Source organism: Chroicocephalus ridibundus, chromosome Z (assembly GCF_963924245.1).
Source record: "Chroicocephalus ridibundus chromosome Z, bChrRid1.1, whole genome shotgun sequence".
Taxonomy (NCBI): Eukaryota; Metazoa; Chordata; class Aves; order Charadriiformes; family Laridae; genus Chroicocephalus; species Chroicocephalus ridibundus.
Genome location: NC_086316.1, coordinates 6,873,791 through 6,900,746, shown reverse-complemented (window position 1 = coordinate 6,900,746; position 26,956 = coordinate 6,873,791). Strand labels below are relative to the sequence as shown.

Here is a 26,956-nt window from a genome sequence, read left to right as displayed (position 1 = left end):
GTTTGAGCAACCTGGTCTGGTGGGAGGTGTCCCTGCCCAGGGCAGGGGGTTGGAACTAGATGATCTTTAAGGTCCCTTCCAACCTATGATCTATGACTCTATGATTCTAATGAGAGGTCCCAACTAACTTCCATAGGGATGTATAGGCTTTTAAATAACATTGTATTGAATACTGGATAATTAATTCCCTGACAATCTGATTAATATTCTCACTCAGATCTGTAGCAGCGAGTTCAAAAACATCCTTCTTTACCAAAAAAATAAAACCCCAAACTTGTCAACAGAGTTTCAAAAAACAGTGGACTTTGGGGATTTTTTTTTTGAAAATCAATAGCACTGTAATACTTTTGCAGGTAATCTTTAAGTGGCTTCCAACACAAAGAGAACAACAACATTTGATCAATATTAATGAGCAGTGGAATTCAATGGTGTGCTTTCCAGGCATTTTATCCATGTTCATATAAAATAATGTCAACAAGATTAATTGTGCACTAAAAGTAATAGATCTATTCACTTTGCTGCTCTTTTGAAGCCCTTCTTTGTGCAGTTCCAGTGGTATTAGCTAACATAATAAGTATAGGCCAAAATACATCATTCTGTAATTCAATTGAAATCCCATGCTGTTTTTGAAAAAATATTGCAAGTTAACTGAAAGCATAGCAGGTTTTAAATTTTTTAGATTCTCTTACTGAAATCACTGAGATTTTATAGATGGACAAATCAAACAAATGCATCCTCAGTAGAGTTGCATAGGAGCTCAAGGCAGTACCATGTTATCTGTTTTCTTCTTTGACAAATACAGTCAACTAAAACCTCATAAAAATAAAATCTTGTATAATGCAATACTGAAGCAGTAATTACATATTTGAGAGAAAGCTTTAGTTTGTCTATAGCAAGAAAAGTCAGGAAAGCAAGGAAAGCATCGTTTCACCAATAGGACTGTGATTTTTGACAGTGATAATATATAGAAAAAGTGAATTAGCCTATTTAAGAAAACTGTTACTTATTTTTGTCTTGTAGGATATTAATTTTTTTTTTTTTAAGTAATAGAAGGAAATGTCCAAGTATCTTTCTACATTTTTCCCCTGACAGTTCAGAGAAAATGTATTTTTTAAAATACCTAGTCTTATTTTGAGCTTCTTTTACTTGCATCGTCTTCCATTTTTGAGGAAAAAATAAAAGAAACAAACAAAAAGATCCTAGAAACTCTGACAGTTTTAAAGCACGTTTAAATATACGTATGCGAATGTCATTACCTAAATTTCTGATTGTTCTCATTTCCGTTATTTAATTTTACTAGAGAGAGGCTGTATCTACAAGAGCAAGCTACACAGTGCAATGGGAAGGGATCTGAAGAGCAAGAGGGTTGATGCTGAGAATCTTATGCGCCCGCAGTGTCCCCTCCTGAGAAGGGGGAGTCAGAGTTACTGTGGACTAACTCTAGTCTCTGTCAAGGCTTTTCATCTGCTTAGGTTTGCATCTGTACGTTTGAGGTACGACACTACTTACTGTGCCCTCTAACTGTCCAGGATGCATTAGAGTTAAAGGAAAAAAAAGAAAAATATCACGTTTCCAGTGTGTTGCTGATGAAGGACTGCAGCCCTCCCACTCCTCACCCAGCTGAGGACAGCAAGAGCTGTACGTGAGTTCGTCTGGAGTGCAAAATTCATCAGGGACAGACACAGAACCTGCCTGAAAGGGCGGGCTGTGCAGACAGTCAGTGACACAACGAATGCAGACAAGATTTTGTACAATGCACTGAGGTGCATTACCAAGAAGTCTACAGATGCTTTGCCACATATTTTTCCAGAAAATCTTTACCTAGGACTTAAAAATGTGGCAAAGGCCAACTTTGAAGTACAATGGCTAACAGTGGAGCTGTGTAGCAGTAGCTTAGAAAAATCCAAGAAATCAGAAAGTAGTTGAAATAGTAGTCTTAGCAGAAAGAAAAAACAAACACACCCCGCATCACTCTTTCTCTTGCCAATGCCTAATTCAGTGCGAGTTATAACGGCGTAAGCCATTTCTTACGCTTCCACCAAACAGTGTAAGCATTTTTGGCCAAATATAAAATTTGCTGCTGCTTTGGTGGGAGAGACATTCAAAAATACCAGGCAGTTACAGGTGATGTAGTTAAACAAGAAATTTACATCATTCACATCTTCCTCAAAGTCTGATTCCTTATACTGAAACGTGTGCTTGTTGCAGTGCTAGAATAGGAAAATGATCAAAAATCAAACCCCATCATTTCTTACTGAAACAAGATTAAATGAGGGATATGAAAAATGTAAAGAGAAAAAGGAAAATATACTCCAATGGAGTGACACACACCAAATAAGGACATTTAAAAAATTAAAATGAAAGACAGGGCAATACAAATGTCAATACCTTTTATAGTATCTATCTATCCATCCACTCTTCATGTAGAAATAATGCAACTTTAATGAAAAATACTAGACTAGATATTGACCTTGATATACATCAAGATGAAGATACTGTTAGCTACAAAGCTAATTGCTTCAATTATTTTATTACGGAAGTAGGACTAATAGCTAAGGTTACTCTGATGATATAGTAAGCTCCAAACTCCATCAAAACAAATATTGGAGTTATCATAAAACTAATAAAATGTATCAAATGATTTTACATTTCGTTGTAAGAGAAAAATACTCTCTAGCTGCTTGCCTTCATACCTGTAGCTTTTCTTAAGCCCCTCTTGGCTCTAAATGAATGTCAGCCAAATAGGTTTTTTTCCCCCTCTGATAAGTTGAAATCTTCATCAGAGCTCTCTCACACATTTTTAACATCAGTAGTTTGAAGTAGTGGTGGTGGTGGTGGTAGTAGTAGTAGTAGTAGTTTTGGTAACACATATACTTTAGATGCTTTCTCTACCAAAGTAAAGTCTTCAAAGTAAGTTGTGATAGAGCTCACTTAGCAAGAGCTCTTATATTTTAAAAAGAATATGTGTAAAAGAAGCCAGTGGCGCATATGACTTCTTTCATTTGATGGGAAAAGAAGAATTAATCTCCTTGCTGCTGGAGCTATCAGAATGGCACGAGCTTCCCATGATGAAGAAGCTGAGGATTATCACACTGAATTAGGCTCAGTGTCCAGGTAATCCAACACCCTCTCTCTGCTGCTCATGAGTTCCAGCAACCTGAGAAGAAAACTGAAGAACCCTTCAGTGGGAATAATTAGAAATTTGAATTATATATCTTACAAATATTTGAGATGAGCTTAATCTCTGAATCTTTATATTTGACACTCCGTTCTAACTAGTATGTACGTTTTCTCCATACAGTTAAAAATTATGTTTATACCACCTATATATGCACAAATGAGAGACGACCTCTTTTTCAGAAGTGTATTGAACTTTTTCTTTCCTCATCATTTTAAAAACTCAATTAAATAGATTTTTGAAAGGTACGCCCCTTCAAATGTGTTCTTATAGATTTCAAAGTTCAGCAGACACAAACCCAAAATATAACGTAATCCTATTAGAAAGAAACAGTCTTCATCAGAGACACACAAACGAGCATTCAAATCCAGCAGGAATGTCCCTACAGATTCTGACAGAGAATTGCTTTATTGAACAAAAAGGGCAGAAATCTAGCAAAAGCTTTTGAAGGTCCCTGATTTTCCTCACTTTTACTAGTTTGCCTATTAACAGGATTGTGCAAGATTTACCTGACACCAAGGCTGGTTTTGGGTGTCCCCATCTGCATGTTTATGTGGGAGTCATGGTACTTCAGAGGGCATTTTAACAACTTGGCAGAAAAGACCCTGCATCTGCTGAGTTCTGGGGATCATTAAATCATACCAAAACACATATTTATGTCTCAGCCTATCTATAGGTTCTAGCACACGAGGATGACATATCCATTCCAGCAGTGCAGTGTAAGGAATTAGGTCTCAATAGTACACATACTTTGAGCCTGTGCACCACTTTTGTGGTTAAGGTTAAGGTTTTGCTCAAGTATTTTGTACGTTTCACCTGTATTTAGAAGAAAACTACCTCTTCCCAAGAACACTCTTGAGGTAGCTGGGCCCGAGGAACAGCATGTTTGTTCACTACCTGAAACTACAGCTACATCTCAGCTGCCCGCTTTGCAGTGCATGCTTTTGAGGACATTTGAAGGGAGCATTTCCAGCAGATGTGCTATTGACCTGCCAGAAGGGGCTGTAATCATGAAAACGGGTTCTTCAAGTCAACATGCTCATTCTGCCGCTTCTGTATGAAGCATCTTCTGTAATGAATGAATATGCTGTAGTCCAGTATTTACTCTTTCTTACTCATAGATACCATTTTTTGCCCTTAAAAGGTCACTCTCGGTTCAAAATTTACATAAACATCTAAACATTTTAGGGCCCAACTCCCATTATATTGGTGCATCATGACATTGCTCAAAGAAAATAAAGGAGTGTCTCAGTTTAACTAAAACCTATGGAAATCAAACTTGAAGTATTTTGAACTACCTCGTCCTTCAAATCTTCCGAAGTGTAATAAGAAATTCTTGTTTGCCCAGCATACTTTAATATTTGTAAAACAAAGAGGAAAAAAAACACACAAGCACAACAAACCACAATAGCTCTTACAGACCAATGTATTTCATACAATTTCCTCTTGGAATTTGCCCCTCTTGATTCTATTTTGCTGTTAGGATACAAATTAATTCTGTATCAACAAATATTTATTATACCTACAGCTTACTGTTTGGTTGGTTATTTTAGCCTGAAAAGAATTGGCATTGCAGAATATCATTCACAGTTTATGTGGAATATTGATAATATTAACTGATTACTATATGTTATCCCGGTTAATGCGTGAAAGTAGTAAAAATAATTAGCAGTTACACACACCTTCGTCTCATTAACATTCTCAAAATATCAGCTTTTTTTAAAAAAATAAATCTGTTCAGCCTGGCTCATAAGTGAATTAGTACTGTATTAGACTCTATCTAACTATATATTCATTATAAACTAATGGCACTGATCCAGACTTAATTGCACTGTGATTAAATATTTATCTTGTTTTTAATGCAGCAAATGGAGCGTGCTGATTATAATGATCAAGGTGTCTCCATCTGGATGCAGCAAAAGCTAAGGTTCACCCCTTGAGTGCAAAATGCTTTAGGTTATTTCTGCACATTTCCCTCTAATTCTATTCTGTGGATTTCTGTTGCAGAGGAGAAATTTAAACTAATTGTCCAGCCATCTCCCAACCCTTTTTAAACTAAATAATTAAAATATTTTCTGACAAGATGCTATTTAAACTTGATGGCTATACCATGCCTTTCCTTAATAGATAGTCTTAAGTTTCTCACCTTACCCTTCCATTGACTGAGAATGGCAGATTATACCCAAATTTGAGGTGTGGCCAGCGTAGTAAGCAATGTAGTGATACTACACAGGGTGAGACCTGAAAACGCTCCCCTGGCTGGAGAAATTGTTCAGTGCACTACAAGACATTTTCCCCAGGTTCTCATTATTTCTCCTCATACCCCTCAGCTTGCAAGCTTGAGAACTTTCCCCATTTTCAATGCTGTTTTTCAGCTCTTTATACCCTTTGTCACCTACGTGTGTGTTTATGAATAAAGCCCACAGTGTCCTTCCCCCACCGGTTATCTCACAAAGCTTCTGTAGCAAAATAATGTGAAACCTGTTCTGCGTCTCTCCGTGACCTTTCACAGGAGGGTTTTATCTTCCCAAGGAATACCTTCTCTGTTTACAGAAAATACAGGTTCAGGGCCTTTCCTTTCTCTTACTCTAACCTCACACTCAGGCAGCTGCATCATTATGTTTTTTCCTAGATGATACTCTTTCTGTCACTGACTTCTCCCACTCTTACTGGCCCAAGTGTGGGGGCTTGATTGCTACACTCCATTTTTTGTGATTTACTTTGTATCATTGTTCAGTCCAGATTCATTTTCCAAAAAAAAATTATAAATATTTTCCGAATCTCTTCTTCAGTTGATTCTGGTTCACATTGAACAGAAAGCCCCCTGCAAATGCAGATAATCCTGTATTTTGTGAAAATTTTGGAGGACTCCAAAGACTTGAAGACTTTCCACGTTAAAGTATTCAGAGAATTATTAGATATTGGGATGTTCGGAAGATTCAGTTCAAAAGTGCAGTTCTGACAACACTAATGTCTGCAGGTTCCACATTAAAATAACCTCTCCAAATCCATTCTTTATACAGTTGAAACGAATTCATCTCTACGTTTACTCCATTGGTCTGTTGCTTAAGTAAAATATACCCAGCAATAAGGAAACTATAAGTAGTTTGGCATGTTAACACTGAACCTCACTACCTCACAGAAATCACAGGGATTTCTGTGCAACGGAGCTATTTTTATCATCGTAATTCTTGTCATCATATATGAAGATGTCGGTTTGCATTGTTTCACTGCGCTTTATACTGCCAGTGACCAGGACCTTTCATCATTTTTCAGCGTTTTCTGCTAATAACTGGAAAATGGAAAAAAACCTGAAAAGATTACGTGAACCTTAATTATAACAGCAAATATATTAAAACCCAGTTAGTCCTCTTGCTGAGTATTCCAGTGGGAACTAGAAAAGGCAACAGCCTAAACTTATGCTATTCATATTTGTATGAGTCAGGTCCTAATTACTAGTGTCGCATTAATGACACGGAAACAGCAGAAGAGAATCTCGGAGGGTGGTTATCCTTAGGACACGAAATATTATTAAAAAGTGATGAAAGAGGATTGCTAAATGTGAAATATATATAGTCCAAAAAGGCATAAAGTTGTCCGCAGCAGAAACCAAGGGAAACAGACAAGACTTACACTTCAGTCATTTATTTCCCTTAGGATGTAGGACAGAGGAAATATATTCTTTCCTCTTTGCATTTTTTTCCAGCTGTCATCAAACCCTTCCGATTTCATGTACCCTGCTCTAAATCCTTTTGAATTCCAGATCCTTATTCTCTTATTCTCCAACTCTTACGCCCTTCTTATCTAGATCATTGTCTCTTTTCTCCTCATACCCCATTCCTGCTTCATATTGGTCTCTTGCCAACTCAGAAAACCATACACTGCATAACCATCCCAATTTAAAATGATAACTGATGTTTGCAGATATGTGCCTTCAATTTTTAAATTACACAGTAGAATCACTGGATGTCTGCTTCCTTTCCACCAGCTACATCCACAGCCTAAACACCAATGAATTGCGCTTGATCAATGTGCAGTTAGTTGTACATGGATGAAAATACTGACCTATTTCGGTGGGTAATGATAATAATTCCTGCACAGTAATACTGGAGATCAGTCTTTCCTGATAAACAATGTTTTAACTTAAAATTCCTTTTTGTGTTATTGCACACAATGCAGGTATCATTACTGTGGTTCAGTTACAGTTCTCTGCACAAGTAAATTTTGCCTGAGCCTTGAGCAGAGGCTGAGGCATAAGCCACAGCACTCCTGAGGAGACAAGTATATTCCTTTAGGGAATGGTATGGCAAACTTCCTCTGGAGCCACACACCCTTTTGTGGTGTCCACCCTCAGCTGCAGCATGGGTAGATCATCAGACACATCCAGTTTACCTCTGGTTTGCGAGATCCACAGATGGCCATATTCATTTGAATGACTTCAAAAGATGAGGGCATGAACTAGTCATAATTCACTTCCCCTCACCTCCGTAGAGATGACCTGAGTGTGTGTTAACATTCCTTTTCCAATCTAGTCTAATCAGTATCTGGATATGGATCCTGAAATGGAATCCGTAACATTATTCATCTGTTGTTGGAATGGAGTCAGGCAGAGAGAGGGTCATCTAGTTGAAAAGCGTGGATGCTGCAGTTAGGTTCTGAATGACAGGGTATAAGACCAATATATGCTATGAAAACAAACCCACTACTTTACTAATGTAATATGTTCTTTCAGAGAGGATATCCCTAGCTACATGACTTAAACAGTTCGAAGCAAATTCTTTATTTGGAATTTCATATGGGGTTGCAACACATTGCTTCTATTCTGCTACCCAACATTTAGATAAAACAAGACTCGATGACAAATACATTATATTATACCTTCTGCCCTTGCCACTGCTCAGGGGAGGCTAAAGCAGAACACTGACCACACAGGATCATTGATTTGTATTTTTTTCAAAAATGCTCAGTATTACCGATTTGCAGACATCTAAATTATTAGAATGGTTTTCTTTTCTAGGAGGCTGGATTAAAAAAAGAAAATTGAGAAATTCCAGGTTGATATGGAAAGATTAAGAATCCGATATTGAAATATTGTCACCCTGTCCCTTAGCGTATATTAATAAATAAACACTGTTCCACAGTTTTAACAAGACGAAATACTGTGGAAAGCTTGAAGCTAATGAAATTCATGAATAACTGTAACAAAACTTGTAATATTGCTGTAGAGTGTTAATTCATGCTTTGCAAGTAAATGTTAAAATGCGGCACCGCAGGCAAATTGAATATATAAATCTATATCCAGGCCTTTTTGTTCTTGGGCTATCGCTTCTTCATTGTAGCTAGCTGTTTCAAAAAAAGCTTAATGAATTCCAACTCTTTTCTCAACTTATTTGACACAATTTAAATAACTTCTAAAGTACATGAAGGTACAATTCATTTTAACATTTTTTAGTAATAGACAACTAGATATTCATGGGAGCATATTACATTTTCATAACTGTTATTTTTGTCAGAACAGCTGTCATACAACCACAAATCCCATGGCAGCCAGTGGAAGTTGTGTCTTGAATAAGCAATGAAGATACACTTCTGGACTGGACTTTGAAGAACTTACGGTCTTTTACTTATCTCCAGTGATACTGATAATTTTCAGTTTATTTCTGGCAGTTTATTTCTTTACAGTACTGTGGATCTTATGTAAATATTTTTGCCACACTTTTGAGGTCACATAGTATTTACTCATAAGGAGTACTACTGAAGTCAACAGCTTTGTATAAGTGCATAAAAAGAGAAAAAAATAGTTGTTTCCAAAATAATATTTTGAAACACTACAATGGTATAGATAAGATTACACAATATAGCAGAAGAGAGCTGAATACTACGTCATGCTTTCTTTAAGTCTAATAATGGACATTCATGCTCTGAGGTAAAACACTGATTATCTAAAAGACTTACATTGAGAAAAATGAAATGCATTTTAATTGCAGAAGTAAGGGCTTCAAAAGAATATACAACAAAAAAGAATCTATTCCATTTCTAAGATAAAAGAAAAAAAGGAGGTTTTGGCTCTGGCAAATGGACATTAGCATATGGAAAGTCAATCTATAAGAGTGACAGTGAGAATCAGTAGATGTGAATGAAGTGACTTATATTTGTTATTGAAAGAAATGGTCTAAGAAGTTGGTGCATCCATGCAGAAATACCCAGATCCCTGTCTGAGTGAACTCAGTTAAACCTTTGCTTGCTATTTCCATGCCCCTAAAGCAATGTATGTTCTCTTTACGATTTCTCCTGTAATGCTGCTTCAATGATACATTTCAAAGGGGGCTGTTAATTCTCGGGCAATGTTAAGGGCAGGTAATCATACAAATGCCAAATCTTCCTTCAACATTTTTTTCCTGCTCAAGCTAGGGGATTCTTAAAGATCTCAACACCTCAGTGATACAGCTACTCAGACAGTCCAGCTAGATGATCCCTTATTGCAAAATAGCACTGACTGAAGCCAGGGCCAAGACGGTTTGGGATAGTAGGGCTTTTCTACTTGGTAGGGGCTTTGGGGGGATTAACAGTAGTCAGAAGAACAGTAAACACAGTGCAACACAGGAAGGAAGTCATTTGGATGGGAACTGGGTGTCAGATCAGTAGCTGATGAGACACAGGTTTATAATAAGAAAGACCAGATGGAAGAAAACAACCCATCTCAGCTCTATATTAAACTCTGCTCTTTGTTCTGCAGGGCAGTTAATTCCATTTGCAAATAATTCCATTATCTGTCAGTTTTAACACTTCCTGGGCTTTGATGCACTACAAATCCACAGCAATGTAATGGTTTTATGCATATCCAGGATCACATTTGATAAACTGCTGCTGTTTCAGACACATAGAAAAACTCACATGTCTGAAGGCCTGTCTGTTTCACCTATCACCAAGAAAATGCGCTACCTGTATCCACAAACCTTCCCTTGTTATAGTCTTCCTGCAACATATGTACCAACATCAGAAAATGATCCTAAACGTCACATCTTTCCCTGATTATAAATTTGGTTGCAAAGGAGCCTGAATTTAACAGAAGTACCATGTTCTCTCTGTTCAGCCATGCTCTCTGCTACTTTGCCACGTGCCAGAGAGCTTTCCTTAAGTACATCTTAAGTTCTTTGCATCTGGTATCTATAAGTTCTTTAACACCCTTACATAATAGGATACAATACCTGAAAAGGTGGGATGAGGATTCTGGTTGCAAGAATTAATACTTTTTTTCACTGTGCAAGATTACCAAGAGTCAGCACAGATTACTAAGAATCAGACTTTCCTTCATCTGCTTGGTTTTTACAAAAAAAGTTATGTATTTATTTAGGAAGAAGAGATATTAAGTGATAGGAAAATTTACTAGAATGACAAACATACAAGATACATGATGGAACTTGTTGTTAAATGTTTTTGTTGGCTGTTTCTGCATGTCAGCCGACTTGTAAAACTGTAGAGATTATGTTACAGAGTCATTCCCAGGAGAGTTATTAGAGAGGGATATTTCCCATTCATCCTATTGTTAAACATAGTGACATGGGGAGCGGTAATAATAACATAGAGGGGCAATTTGTTCTTGATTTTAATCTTAAAATATTATTTTTTGCTTTTCTTCATTCTCTTGCTTATTGCACCCAACAATCTAGGACTAGACAGTACACAGTATGAGCTTGCAATACTTACACCTTTCCATTCCTTTGAAACCTGATCAATTTTTCTATTATTTCTTTATCTATCGATTTTATGATATTCTCAAATTATGGCTTTTCTGGTACCCTTCTTCCAACGTGACACTACAATCATATCAATGGTACAAGATACTTTCAAAATTCATACTCATTAACTTTGCTCAGAATCTACAAATGTTAAGTTGAGGTAGTCAGCACTAAGAGTATATAACTTCCACCCCAAAGATCATTAGATTTCAAGGAACCTCATCACAGCCACTCTTATTTATTTCATATAACTATAATTATTTGCAGCTTGATCTTCAGGAACTTGTGTCAATACAGTTATACATAGATGTAGCTTTTGTAGGTTCAAAATCATTGAGACACAGAAGATTCAGTGTGTTAAATGCATATCCTGGAAGGAGATACCATAAATTATTATGAAGAAAAACAAATGACAAACATAACAAATCAACAGCTTTACAAAGGATGAGGTCCTAAAAAACTCAGAAAAAAAATCATAAAGTGCATACTCATATGTGTGTGCACACCATAGTACTAGGCTACATAAATTCAAGATCCACTTGTGGGTCCTTCCTGTAGAAACCAGAAAGAGGGATTTACTTAAATTCAGAGTTTCTTCCTAATTGACATTAACCTTGTATACTCCTTCTGCAGTAAATAGAGAAAATGTGTGAATAATGGCTCTTCTTGTTTTAAATATCTAACTTACTGGGATGACTTGTCCTCTACAGGGTTGTGTTTCTTGTCATTGGCTGCAAAGACTGACCTAGATTGGACTCTTCACTCTTGCAGAGGAAATCAGGATGAGATGACATGCTGTTGCTGCACTGCTGACCAAAAAGACTACTGCCCAAACAGTCTTGGCACAATTTAGTGTCAAATGTACACCTGCCAACAGTGAGGATTTCAAATTCATATGTGTGCAAGAACTGGCACTCATAAAGTACATGACACCACAAAAACCTTACACTTATGAATATTATTTGGGTTACAACGTCTATCATGGAAGGGTCTGGGTCATTGTCCATATGAAATATGCTTAGCATCTTTAAAAGCACACTCATTTTATAGACCTTAACTTTGCTATCATCTACTATGTTTCTACAGCACCAGTCATTATGCAAATAGGTTGTTATTCAATACTTCTTTATCATCCTGAATTAATGTGTAATACAAAGCCTTAGTAACTAAAAACTACTTCAATTTGCACTGGACGGAAAATGACTAAAATTTCTTCCTCAGTACTCTTTTGCTTTTGTCATGTTTTCACAATACTTTAAAGATGGTCATAAGACTGTTTAAAACCAAAAGAAGCACAAAATAAGCCTCTTTGGGATGCTATTTTTGAACAGTCCTTTTCATCAGGCTTATTAACCTCCTTCCAAATCCTCAATCAGCCACTGCTCCTGTTTGTTTTGCTTTCGTTAGCATTTGCTTTTTTTTTTTTTTCCCCTTCCTTTGCACACATCTAATGCCTGGATGGGAATCTTTGTCTGCTTTAATCTAACTTCAGTATCTCCCAAAAGATTAGTGTTTGGTTATTTTTTTTTTCCCTTTACTCTAGCTTTTACTACATGTTTCCGCCAAACTCCCCTTCACACTGAGAGCACACATGCCACTACATGGCAAGTCAAGACCAAGGCGCTGAACAAAATGAACACTAACACTATGGAGGAAATTGCGTTGGTGAAGAGGCTACTTCCAGCTGGAACAAGCACCTGATGCAGCTCAACATAGGGTGTACAAGCTTTATGCTAGCACAAGCATAAGGGAGAGAGCAAGAAAGCATGAATAGATTGGAAGAAATCAGAAATTAATGGCCTGCATGAAGGAAACAACTTTTCCAACAGCGACCAACCTACTGCAGATCATCCCACTGCAGCCTTTCCCTTTGCATGCACGTATACAGACCCACTCACTCTGTGCCCATGTGCAACTCATTAGTCTTGTTTCTTTCCTTGTCAACTCCCTTCTCCCTCAGCAATTTCTCATCTCAGTTTCCGTCACTTCTCGGATGAAAATCTGTCCATTCTAACAGGAGACAATTTTGCCATCTGTTTTGTGCCATGGTTAGCCTTTTGCCATATTTTCTCCTGTGCTTCAGCTCTGTTTCTTGCAAGTACAGAGAACTCAGAGTACATTGAGATCCCTGGAGCAACAAGAATAGAGTTTGTTCTTCATCTTGTTTCTTCTTGCTCCATCTTCAGAGGATGAAGCTATCAATATCATATAATAATCTTTGACTATTTTATTCACATGACCCTGTCTTAACTGCTAGTTCTGCTCTTTGTATCTGACCAAGCAAAGTCTAGACACCTGTAAAGCCTCTTCCTGAGGAATACTTCTTCCCGGATAGAAAGGCATCTAAGTAAAGTCACTCTGTCGATACGGACCTGGTACCAACAGACAGTGCTGACATTGCTGGCGTCCAAGACAAAGGTGCATTTCCCTCCCAGGGTCACATCTCCATCTGTTCTGCTCCCTGTTCTCCTTCCTATAGAGATGCACTGGTATTGGTATGGCAGACTTGATTTCACTCACCTTCAGACAGTAAGTATGCACTGCTCGTTTCCCTATAACAGACTTCTCAACTCTGCTGGGTCAGGAGCTGTCTCTGCTAATTGAGCGTGAACTAGAGCCTACCTCCTTGTCTTACTCTGTGGGCTTTTCCACGGCAGCAATAAAAGCAACCTCTGACACTGCACTGTGAAATTGCATTTCCCAGCTCCAAAGTATCAGAGCAGAAAGGTTTCTCAGTAGAACAGCTTTGAGAATCAAAATGGGCAACAGAACACCTTTTTTCCTTAACCTCATTATGAGAAATCGTGAAATGATTTGAGCTGAGTTCAGCCTGGGGCAGAGACCTGGCATGGAAAACTTCCATCTCAAAGTTCAGGTGAGCAACCAAAATAAAATGTTGATGACATAAAACAATAGCTAGTTTAGGAGATACTATATGAACTTCCACTTGTATTTGTACACTGGGTGGTATACTGACCACAAATATCACTCTCTAAAACTATGCAGATTATGGAAAAATGCCCATGTACGAGTTTCTTAGACATTTCCCAGCAGTGCAACCTCCACCTCCTAAATGAGGTCTAGGAAGCATAAAATGTCTAATCCTGAAAAGAAGTGAGTGATTTTGCCGAACTGAATTATTTTTATGATATATGGACAAACATTCACTAAGGGACAGGCTGAAAATACTAATTAATTTCCATTCCTGACCTAAGGAAGATTTCCAGCTCTTAAATGTCTACTGTAATAGCCTTCAGTGCCACCTGGCATCTGGAGCTATTTTTACTGCATAAGCTTAATTTCCATCAGAATAGGGTTCAATATGACCTTTATGTAATCTTCTGATTTAGTCTATATTTTGCTTGGAATATGTAGAAAAGTAGTTAATGAGTTAGCTTCAGGGACTGAAAAATAAAATCTGTACTTCAAGAAGAAAAAGAAAAGGGGTTGTTACAAATACGTAAACCAAGTTAACCAAGAGAGTAAATCTCTGTTACAGACCCTGGGGGACTGACAATTCCTTTCCCTTAGAATAATATGGAAAGACGTTTTTCCTCTTTGAAAAGCGTGAAACAGTATGGTTTTGCACATCACAGCAAAATTATTCTGCCCCAAAAGACAGCCCGACAGCATGCTGTCACAAAACTACACCACTTTGGACACTGCTGTACGGCGGGCAGTAAATTGAAGTACTTGAGACTAGACAGATGCATCTTTGAGGTTTTGAGGGTGAGAGCGTAAGCAGATCAAATATCTCACGAGCTTTTCAGAAAATTTCATTTCAATATGCTAGGGACATCTCTTTTGGTTTTTGTTTTCTGATAATCACCGAAGGACTTACAATTTCAACCTCTTGCAATAATAGAATGCCATTAGAGCATTATTTTAAGGCATAAGCCTTTTTTGAAATCCAATTTCATACCCAAAATAAGTTAAGTATTTTTAAGGCACCTTCCACCACAAATAGTTATGAAACATCAAAATCTTAGAAATTTGATATTAATTTACCTCAAAATAAAAATTAACTGGGTCAAGGGAAAAGCTGGGTTTTTAATAATTTTGTCTAGTGTTTTAAATCTTTGAAAAACGATAATTCAGGGAATTTTTAAATGTAAGGATATTTAGAACAAGAAAAGGCATTTATATTTTGCCAAAAATGAGGGTCATATTTTTATAACATTTTTACAAAATTTTTACAATATAAATTCCTTTTTTTAAAATTTTTTTTTTTCCAAACTCACCATGTCCCATGAACAATTTTATTTCTGAGGAACCAATAATTTCACCAGAAAACTGGTAAAAAAATTCTGCTTACAGCTAATTAAAGATTGCATACTGGTTTTAAATCTACGCAAATGTATATTAAATATGCTTTGTTATTGCCTCTATCCTGCCAATTAGAGGTCCATAAGGGGAAACCCAACCTGTGACATAGGGATCTTTTTATGGGACCAAGTACATAATTTCCATTCTATCATATATTATGGGCTAGAAAGCAGGTGCATGCTGCTCACAAGAACAGTCAGTGTGTGAGCACCATGACACTGCATCAAGGAAGGGCTTGTGGGTCCAAAACTTCCATGAGAAACTGCCTCTCTCAGTAAGCCTCTCACTGAGCCCAGGGACAGTCCTTGGGAGGTAGTGGAGCTCAGGGAAGCAACTTTATTTCTTCCTAATACGTTGTTAGTCTGAATCAAATTTAGCTAAATGTTAATATGAATAAAAGAGACAAATCTAAAAAACAAGGAGAAGAGAGAACAGAACTCCATACTACTGCAGAACTCTAGAGGATGTCTAATAGGAAAACTAAAAAGGAAGAAGTATCTAGGTGATGTCCAGTAAGTCAGATTTGAAATATAGATTGGGTAAAATAATTTATAATTGTTAAACTTTTTCATTTATTTTTCTTTTACCCAAACATAGTGACTGATCCATAGTTTCTTATTCTGCACATAGGTTTCAAGGCAAACATTAAGGCAATATACTGTGGTGCCCTGCTTTAAACGGCTTCTTAAACAAGAAATCCAGGGGAGACACAAACACCAGTTTTAATAGCCAGAGAAACCTAGAGTTTTACTTACAGGAACAAAACAAAATGTAACTTGGAAGCAATTTAGATTTCAGTTATTGCTTAACACCATGTTCATAGGGTAAGATTAATGGGCAAATCTTAAGATTTTTATATGTCTGGGTTTTATGACATTTTGATAACTCTTAAGTGCTATCTCTAGTACAACTTTCTTCCTGGAACTTCCGTATTGTTTTTTTCGATTATAATCCTTTCATTTCTTTTGCTGAATTAAAATTCATTCTCGAGACTTTCCAACTGAAGTCTCCTTCTCCACTTCATATGGCATTTTCAACATTTGTTGTTTCTCAAAAGTGATTTTTTCCCCCTTGTTGTTTACTTCTTTAGGAAAAAAATGCTAAAATAAATTATATAGAAATGTGGATGGGAACAGATGAAAAATCACACAGAATTTTGGAAGGGTAATATTATTTTCCATTAGTAAAATTAGAAATTAGTAGTCGCACACAGATACACCATGCAGCTGTCTGTATATATACACACTGTGTCACAAGTTTGTTGTAGGGATTACTTTTTACTAATGACTTTGAATAAGAAATTTCTGTCATATGTTGAATCTACTATCTCTTCAACACCTGGATTTCATTAAAACAATATTAAACTCAAACTGTAAAGGAGTTTTATTGTCATGACAAATACATTTGCATATTGTATATAGGTGGAGAACAAAGACACAAATGCAATTCACCTAGAACACTAGGCTTAAAAAAAAATAATCAATGACAAAAGCAAGGAATGGCTTCAGTTAAGTGATGGTCTTAAAGGCATGTATTTAATATTTCAGTCAAAGTCACAGTGTAAAGGAAAGTATATAAGATGACACATGTTATGCTGCACTCTGTTTCATCATGTCTTGGAAGATATCTTTGATATCTTTAGAAGTAATTCCAGACTCCTTGAGGAGAGGTGAGGAATACATGAAACCATGGGGAAACATTTTTGAGATGTAAAGCTTCAAATAGCAGGACATCCAACAGAAGGTGATACATTAGGCTTAAAAACAATTTTCAACAAAGCAACCTCCTCCTAGTTCAATGAACAGCTTTAAAAGACTCATGCCACACGCATAGGTGGGAAAAGAAACATAGAAACAAATCTCCAAGAGAACTGTCCTGAGATGTAGATGAATGCTTATCCAGAATTAGGGCTATGGAAAACCTTGTTGAAACTGTGAGGATCATTTGAAAGACTCCTTGATTTAGCTTTTGTTAAAAGCATGCAAAAAATAAGTACACTCTGTCTCAGATAAAATATGTTTAGTGAGTTATAATTACAATTCATTAGACCGAAGCATCCTGAAACTGAAGGAACCCCTGTGAAATACCATTTATATAGAGAGATACTCACAGGACATTTATTATTTCAGAATTATTATTCTTCAACCTAGTGGTTACAACAATCAGAATAAAATTTTAGTAACTTCACTTCTACAAGATCAGTCATGGACAGTGTTGTCGGAGAAGAAAGACGCTATCCCAAAGAGCAGAGTATGGGAAATGGCAAAAGAAATTACAGTTTTTATCATGATCACAGGCCCATTTAAAGTTTAAAATGTTCCCAAAATGTTCAAATAATGTTTATAATCCCCATAAAATTAATGTATTATCTGCAATTTGTCCTACCTCATATTCTTGAATAAGTAAAGGTATTGTTTGGAAACATAGTATGTTACCCTCCGATTAATCTTGTCACATTTCCTCCGCTGCAACAGTTGCACTAAAAGCAGTCTTTTCTCTCAGAGTGTTAAGAAGATAATCATAAAGTACTTCTAATGATTTTGAATGCTAAGTGACGCTTTCTGGGCCTTGCAGCTGGAAGAGTGTGGCTACCAACCTCCCCAACACTGCCAGATCAGCCCTAGAGTCAGGAGGCTAATTACACTCCACCAAGATAAACGTAATAAACTGGAGGAAACTTGCTGCTTTTTTTTTTTTTTTTTTTTTTTTTTTTTTTTTTTTTTTTAGAAAAGAGCAAAGTCTGGTAGCTGATAGAACTTGCTTTCTGCCTATACAAGGCACATCCCACTGAAATCACTGTGAAAGGCTCCAGGTGACCGCATGAGGCTTTGGATGCAGTTTCTGTTTATTTTTCAGCACCCTAACATCTTTCAAACTACATGACTGCCTTCCTGTTCTGAGGAAGAAGTATCAGTTTTAAGCAGAATACACAGCTGTGTAAATGTCACTACAATCTCAGAAATAACTTGTATTAAAACAATCCCATCAGAATGCACTAATCTGTTACTTTCAAAGTAACAATATCTAGTCATATCTTCAAGAAAAATCAATAGAAATTATAAATTACAGAGCACCTGAAGAGCTAGTATTACTAATTAAAATTTAAGATATAAGTTAATGTTAAGTAAAGAACAATTGCACTTTTTTTTTTCTTTATTTTCAAGTAAAGAACAATTCCTCTGGAAAAGCTGGAACAAATGATCTTTATAATGAAGGTTTAGGAATACATTTTTACGTGTATGCTCTTCATCACTAAATTTAAAATTTTCTCCTGCTCTTAGAGCAACAGTCTGGTTTTGATTTTGACTCCCCCGGGAGCAAGATAGTGCACTTTATTGTTAAAATGCATATTGTGCTTCTAGGTTACACTTCCACCACACCTAATTTAAACTCCAGTCTAGCAAACACATGCTTAAACATATGCTCACAATAGGTCTACCATGCATTGACCATTCAAATACTGACTGCATGCTTAACTGCTTTGCTGAGGAAGATCCAAAACTATCAGTGTACAACTGCACAGAAAAATGTTGTTTCATCTTATGGAATTTCTAGAAAATAGTATCTATACTTAAACATAGCTTATTTTGATCATAGTCACATTTCATGCAAATGTAGGGTTGGGTTATACTCTATTAAAATCTAGCAGAAGAGTTTAAGATCCAAAGTTTGCTACACAAGGCAGAGACTAGACTTGTTTTCCCACAGGTGGAAATTTCCATTTGAATTAGAAAAAAACATTATTCTCTGCTTGGAGAAGTTCAGTCAAATTAATTCCTGCAAAAAGCTTCAGATTAATCGAAATTTTTCCCAAGAAAATAACAGTTTCAAAAATAATTCCTGAGGAATCTAATCATGTGAAGTATCAATGTCCTAGAACCAGATTAAATAACAGAAAGTATTACTGTTACACTATTTCACTTCCTTTTACAGGTATTTACTCACATTCTCTCCTGAGCAGTTGAAATTTATTTACGCAAATGTTTACAACTATGTGTTTTGTCTCCTATTGTAAATCTACCAAGTACCATTTATGCCAGAGGCATTTGTTTATCTGTCCAAATCAAAGAACAAAAGCATTCTGGTGCTGTATGTTTGTGTACTTCTAGCTGTTGCTTTGTCTGTGTGGGAATATCTATCTGCATTGCTGTATCAGCGCAACTCCCACGTGTATACTGTCACTGCTAACAGCATCCTCTTATGGAATAACCAACATGAAAAGGTCACCAGTCTTTCCATTAAGAGATTTTATACTGAAAGTTACACTAGTATAGCCGTTACTGCATAAATAATTGTGGCACATTTTTAGATGCCAGCAAACCCTGGAACACTAAGAACTATAACATTAAAAACAACGGCTAAAAATTAGGTGCAGCTCATTCAGCCAACCACAAGTAAGTAAATGATCTGAGTTTGAAACATATCTGATCAAGTCTTGGGGGAAAATATTTGAAAAAGTACTGGTGTAAAGGATATTATTGGTAATGGGTGAATTCAAGGACATCATGAATGTTTAGGAACATTCTGTGATGAAACAATGATCAAAAGATGTTCATGGTAAATTATTGGCTGAGCTTTGTTGAACACAAAAATTATATGGAGAAATAAACAAAGCAGTGATACTAGGTCAGAGTAAAACAAAGTCAGGAGTTATTAAAAACTATCCATTTAAATGAATACAAAAGCAAACAAACTATGTCATCTGGCACTCCAGGAGGAAAGGGCTCCTGAGGAAATGGATGTAGAATCTGTAGACTTTTGTGAAACTATTTAAATTTCAGCTGGTAAGTCTAAACGAGACCTGTAGCAAAGCCCATGTGGCTCTTTCATAAATTCCTCTTCTCTCCTTTTACATGTTTTCAGGTGATGGATCTGGTTAGCTTGGACAGCTTGCGGTTACACACTTTCACAAAAATGGACATGATGTTCAAAATGCAGAGAGGGAGGACATATCTCCATGAGACTCTCCACTGGCTGCAACAGGAATGAAGGCACAACCATAGCAAGATTGTCTTGAACCCTACCGCAGCATATTCATAAACGCCTCTAGACTCTGTCTCTACAAAATGTGCATACTTAAAACCAATTCCATAAAGGGGAAAAGGGTGTTTTTTTCTTTCCTGTGTAAAAACATCTCCTTTTGTAACTGACACTTCTATTGAACAGCTGCAATAAATTTCTATTAAGATATTTTCCATGAAAATTTCAAGACTGACAGATCTCTTAAGAAATGCATAGTTGAAGGTTGATGCTTAATAATTATAACATATACTCCTCAGGGATGTGTTAGCACTCTATAGTTCTTTCCCAAACTTTCTTTCCCCATTTCGCAGTGCCTTTTCTTGTTTCAGTCATGCTTTCTTTCCTTTCCACTGCTATCTTCATACTAAATCTCCCTTTTGCTTCTTTCTCTATGCAGTGCTAGTCTTAACTATTCTGCCTCTTTCACGTTCTCCTCTTGGCTTTGTTCTCCATCCTTTCATTTATTATTCTCCACCGTACCCTAATTACTTATATTGCTCCCAAGTTGTAGGTTAGTGTTGTAAACAGTGCTCAATCCTTCTTTGCCGTCTTCCTTTCTTCATTCACTTTCCTTACCTTTTCTCCTTTGGTCCTCTGGAGACCTTTACTTCTTTTAACAAGCCACTATAAAGTGACTCCCAATTCATTTGATGTTTTAGCTCACTGAGTTTATACAATGCAATGCCGTTCAAATATGTTAAGCTGTTTAGTGGCATTCTTCTTTGGTATGTTGTCTTCTTTCTCTTTAAATACTCCCAAGCTAATGGATTGCCAATTAATTACAAATAGTTAATCTTCGCAATAGAATAAACACTACATGTTTGTGTCTCTTGGGGAGCTCCTAAACTAATTTTTATGACTGTGTTGTTAACTGTTCTTACTACTTGGCAGCCTGTCAATGGAAATAAAAGTTTGCTGAGCAGATATCCAGGCCATAGTTTGCGGAATGTTTTCACTGAGCAGGATGCTTCTGCACGCGCTGTCCTTCCCGTCCTTCACTGTTTGTTCCCAGGCTGCACTGTCTTTAAGGATACTAGTTTGAGGGGTCATGCAGGTGACTGAGCTTCACCAGAAGACAGATAAAAAACTAGCACAAACACTGATTTATTTTTTTCTACCTCCTGATTGCTTTTGACCTGGTTTGTTATGTGAAACACGATGTGGCATCTTAACCACGGAAGAAGCAAAAAAGAAGGAACATGTGGCAGAGAAGATGTTTAATTACTACTGGAGGAGTGTGTCTCCTACTGACTTCAAACTGAGTGAAAAAAAGACAAAAGGAAGGGGAGCAGACAGAGGAGAAGAGAACCCAACACTGATATGGCTATTTAGCATGTGTTATACACAAAATAAACCTGGTTAGAATTATTTTTTAAAACGGCAGCTTTCAAGGAAGGGTTACCACAATGCAGTTGTAATCATAAATTACTCGTACCTGCTGAAGTTGGTTCCTCTTCAAATGAGGCTGTGCAAAAAGGTGGTGGGGGAAGGGGGGAGGCAGGGATGGGGAAGGGAAAGGAAGAGAAGAGAAGAGAGGAAAATACAGATGAAGAAATCCATATAGTCCTAGTTGTTATATTATTTACATTTCCTTAATATACAAGCAATAAGACATCATGAAAAACTTTATTCTAGATAGGTTGATCCACTTGAGTAACAGATGTTTCATCTTAGTGGAAAACTAAGCTAAAATGAGTTAGGATCTTAGCTTACATTTATAACATTACACTCTTAACCTTTCCCTCTAATTTAGCTAATAGGATCGACCCAATACTGCAACAGCAATGCTCAACAGAAGAGTTTCAGTCAAATTCTCTGCAGTCAAATTCACTGCCAGAGACAGCTGTTCCAGTACTAAAAAGGACCTGTTCTTAAGGTAAAGCCTTCTAAAAAATGAACTGCGGGACCCAGTTATTTGTTTAGCTAATGAAGGCTGTTGTCCGATGACACAGCTAAGCAAGCTGATGGCTAGCAGTTAATGAGAGGCATAGTCCACACCTATTTCTCATCTCTCCATCCTCCACCCCTTCTATTCCCTTCAGTGTCTTCCCAACTTGGCCCTGGCAGTAATGAATTAATGATCTTGAAATTCAGTAGTTAAGGAGTAATAATGGCAGTTTGGGGGTTTGTTTTTGGGTTTTTTTGGTAGTATTGGCGATGGGGGGAAGCTGCCCATTGGACTCTCCATTCAAAATGTTTATTGCCTGAGGAAAGCAATAAAAATCCATATTGTCATGCTAGAACTTCTCCTTTTTGGTGATAGATAACCATTAAATTGCCTGAAGTTACCATCAGAAAGCACCTTTGACTGCAGGCTATCTATTACCCCTACATTCAAAAGAAAGAAACAGACATATTCACAATAAAACCGAATTTTAAAAGTACATCAGTGACCTAGTTCTTTCTCTCCTTGCAGTCAGTATGTTTTATACACACATGCATCATAAAAACAGTCTTCTCACAGTCTTGCAAAGTTTTCAATGACAGAAAAGGCAGCAATCGAGTGTTTCTCACTGGGATACTCTAAAAGCACCTAGAAGTCTGAGACGACTCTCCATAAATGTGATATAGAGACGGTCTTAAGATACTAAACACAGGTATCCACACTTTTATTTTTTCTCTTTTAAGGAGTCTCCTACCAGTTGAAACAGAAGCTCCTTCTGTTTGACTTCTTGCAGAATCAGTTCCATACAAACAATGCTCCTACAGCCACGGCAAACATTGATCCACCCTGGTGGCTTCAGAGCTTGCACGTGGCATGGATAAAGATTACAAACATTTTCTCAAAGATCAATGCCATGCTTGGTAAACTGACTTTGCCTTCAATATCACTCCATGTACTATGCTGGTAGAAATTAGGAATGGAGCAGGAAGATCTTCCCTCTATTTAGTGAAACTTCATCAGACATAGCAAAGTCCTTGTCAACAGACATCAACTGCATTTGAGACCAACTATAAACCTTGGCTAATTCAGTACAATATTCTATATGCGACTCTATGTGACAATTAACGCTGGACACATCAGTTATTTCTAATTGCAGAGTGGCATGGTGTCCTTTTGGGGGCTGTCAAATCCTATCGATAGAAAATAATGAATTACTGTCTGAAGCACCAGCCAACCATCTTGTCTCTAACTCAAGTTTCCCGAGGTTAACAGGTGATTTTTATTTATATAGCTTGGTGTTCAGATAAACACTTAAGAAGGCTACATTACAAGAACAGTACATTATGAAACGAATAATCTAAAATGGCCTAAACAGGGTACTTAACAGGCTAACCCATCCCTTTTGTAACTCCTCATTTAGAGTCTAAATGTGTATTTTGAAAATAGATTAATCCTTTTTCAGGTATGTATATATGTAATGATCATATCAAGCTTTTAAATTTTACAATAACATATTGTTTTACTGCATAATTACTGAATTCAAGTAAAATGTGTTTGTGAAAGTAGAGGATTTCAAGACAATGAAAGAAAGAAGGGAAAATACCACCCTATTGCTTTTAAATTGAACTAATCAGATAGATCATTAGTTCAATAACAATATGACAGCTGATTCCACAAAGAAGAAACTGTGTATTTAAAACTTAAGAACAATAGAATCAGAAGTAAACAAACAAACTACAATCTAATTACAAGCATGCTGCAATTTTTCAAGGTACCAGTGGCAGAGCAGATTGCACAAACAGAACAGAACATGAAAGTTAGTTAGAAGTTCTGTTATTAAGTTTTTCTAATGCCCCAAATTTATACAAGCTGCCAGCTCAACAGCTCCTTGAGCAACAAATAATTAAAAGTACTAGTGTCTGTGCATTTAAATTGGTTAAACAGAATTGTCCAATTATACAAAGAATATTCATTTCAGTAACAAGTTTTTTCAGACTGCTATTTGAATAATATTCTTAGACTTAATTATTGGATGAATACCAGCATTAGCAATTCAAAACTGGATTTTTATTACCCTGATGGTTGTTTCAGTGGGACTATGTGCTTAGGTACACATCTAAATAAAAAAGGGTAGCTGAATCTCAGCTGAAATAAATCATTCAGGTGCCAAGACAGCTATGCCAATAACGTTACTTTTCTGTTTATTTAATTACTTTTGACTATTTGATTGCTGGTTTAGGCTCTTTCAGGAATAGACTATGTTCATTTCTTGTCTGAGTTATACTACAGTTAGTGAGAATTGCTTTTGTAAAATGCAAAAGACCTACTTCTACTTGTTAATACTGTATTTCTTAACCCCAGACAGAAATTAAAGATGCATATTAAAAATAGATATGACAATGCAGTTACGGACTTGTTTGTACTTCATGCACACTTTTTTAAAAAATCAAATGAACATAATCTCTTGCTATATGTACCAGGATTTCTTTTACTCTCCATACCTTGATAAACCATGTTTGAAAAAATTGTCTTCAATAGGCTATTGAATACTCAAAGAATACACTATTTTTGCTTTATGATACAGTGTCAAATGCAATGTCAGCACTCTGCTTTACACTCCTTAAGTAAATGCACTAAATTACACACCAAAAATTTCCTACACAACACCACTATTTTTTTCCATCAGCAGTGATTTAAAACTTCAAGTTATTTTAAAAAGCTGTTTATACAGTGACTCATCGCCATAGTAATTACCCGTAATTTACTTTCCTTACTTATTTCAGAGGCGGGGAGAGTGAGTAAGCTGGAATTGCCTTGCTCAACTGAGCTGGCACAAGCTGGTGACTCACTACGCTGAGTGGTGGATCACCGTCAGCCTGGCTTTTCCTTCTGACTCCAGAGCGGTGACACCCGTATAGAGGCACCAGGTTTTTGACAGAAAACTCCCCAAAACAGTCACGGACATCCCCAAGTCGTGATCTGATAACAGCATTGCACGGTCTTACACTGTAAACTCTTCTGCAGCTTTGAAGCATTTTCAAGAACATTTTTCTTCCCCTTTTAATGCATCATTGACAAAATATAATAAGACATATGGCAGCAGAAACATTAGTTTTTATCTTAGAGAAAATCTGATGTTCACTTGGGAAAACTTAATCATGTTTTCCTTAGAGGTGACTAATACTGCATGACGTATTATAATATTATAATACGTGAGAAAAAAAGAACAGGAAGACATGGGCAGATTCGGAAAGCATATATGAAGATACATATTGTCCAACATATATTAGCTTAAGAGAGATAATGTAAGAAGGCAATGTTTGGATAGCATCTGAAAACCTATGCCGTGCTTCTGATTATTTCTGTTACAATGGTAGAAGCCTTGACAGGTCTGGGAAAAATCTGAACTTTGAAGCATAAGTAGCTTGAGGGAGGCAGATCCAGTGTAACAGTGTGTTATACTACATTATATATGATGACACATTACATTAGTTTTGTGTTTATATTAAGTCTTCAGTTAATTTTATATTGATGTGGAATGTCTTTGCCTTTAACATTAAAATAAAATGTAAGACTCATATATAAAAGAATAGATTTAGATATATGACATTACCTCTACGGAAAAGGCTATGCAAGAGCTCTACAGTATCATCCAAATGAACCACCTGTGAACAGTAGGACCCAAGAGCAAATAACATTTTTCTGAATGCAATATCCAAAACAAATTATATTCTGCTCAGCATCAAATCTCAGGATCTCAAACGACCTACACAATATGAAGACTGGCTGACAGACTTCACAAAAGCTCAGTGTTGGTCATTAAGAATGTGATTTTAATGCTACAGATGTTTCATTGAAAACATACGCTTAAGGAGTCTGTCTCTTCACCTGCTCCCCATTCAACAGACTTCAGTTTGATTTTCCATAAACTGGCTCAATCTTTGGATCTCAACATGGCCCTGTGGGCGGTATTGGCATGACTGACGAAGGAACCCATTGTCGAGCCAGGTTTCCACCAAAGTCCCCCTTGCACCCAACCTCGCTCTGTCCCACGCTGTGAGGTTAAATATGCTAAAGACATCTCCAAGCCACAGCTCAGATGATCAGTGCTATCTGACCAGCTCATAGCAACTAATTCAACCAACTCAACTGGCTGCCACTGTAACAACTGATATAAATTGTCACCCCTGGTTATAAAGAGGAGAAGCAAAACCCAAGAAAAACAGAATGTTTGCAAGATGTGTGAATCTAGAGAATCTGGAAGATGCACCATTTATGCCAGTCTATCACACATACATCTGTTAGTGTGAGTGGGAGGTTTTTATCTCGCAGTTTTACAGTGAGATTGGATTTGTTCTCTTACTGTGTGTTAATTGTAAATGTAGTCCTGGGACACCAGTACATCCTTCACCTTCTAGTTTCAGCTGGTTAAGTTGTATTTGCAGCTATTCTTAAAAAAACAACAAAATAAAACAAGAAGGAAGACACAAGGCAACTCAGTAGTGCATGTCAGAGATAACTCACCATAAACTGGTAAAACTCTGCTTGGATGACAGAAGTTAAATGGAAAACAAAGTCATTAATTAAGAAATCCTAAAAATGCCTGTGGCACATAATAGAGGAAACCTATCACTCTTCATAGGTTCACATCCAGTCAGAAACTTAAAGCCTATGAAAAACTTACTCTTTCTTTTCTTCATTATTTTATTTAAAGAAATATATTTCTAAGACAAAGTGGGTAACTGAGCAAAACTTCAGGTATCATTAATATCCAGAATACTAGTGTCTTAAAATGACAGTGTTAGA

At 36.7% G+C, this 26,956-nt stretch overlaps 1 protein-coding gene across 2 annotated transcripts in view; it reads right to left on the bottom strand.

Moving 5' to 3' along the window:
• The window catches only part of EDIL3 (EGF like repeats and discoidin domains 3), a 270,438-nt gene that overhangs the window by 134,415 nt on the left and 109,067 nt on the right, over positions 1-26,956 (bottom strand). The window contains exon 3 of one of the 2 annotated variants that reach the window (XM_063319979.1): positions 21,701-21,730. The exons of the other annotated variant lie outside the window; for it this stretch is intronic. Within the exon in view, the coding sequence (XP_063176049.1) occupies positions 21,701-21,730 (30 nt within the window). The remainder of the gene's footprint in view (positions 1-21,700; positions 21,731-26,956) is intronic. 2 annotated transcript variants of the gene reach the window in all.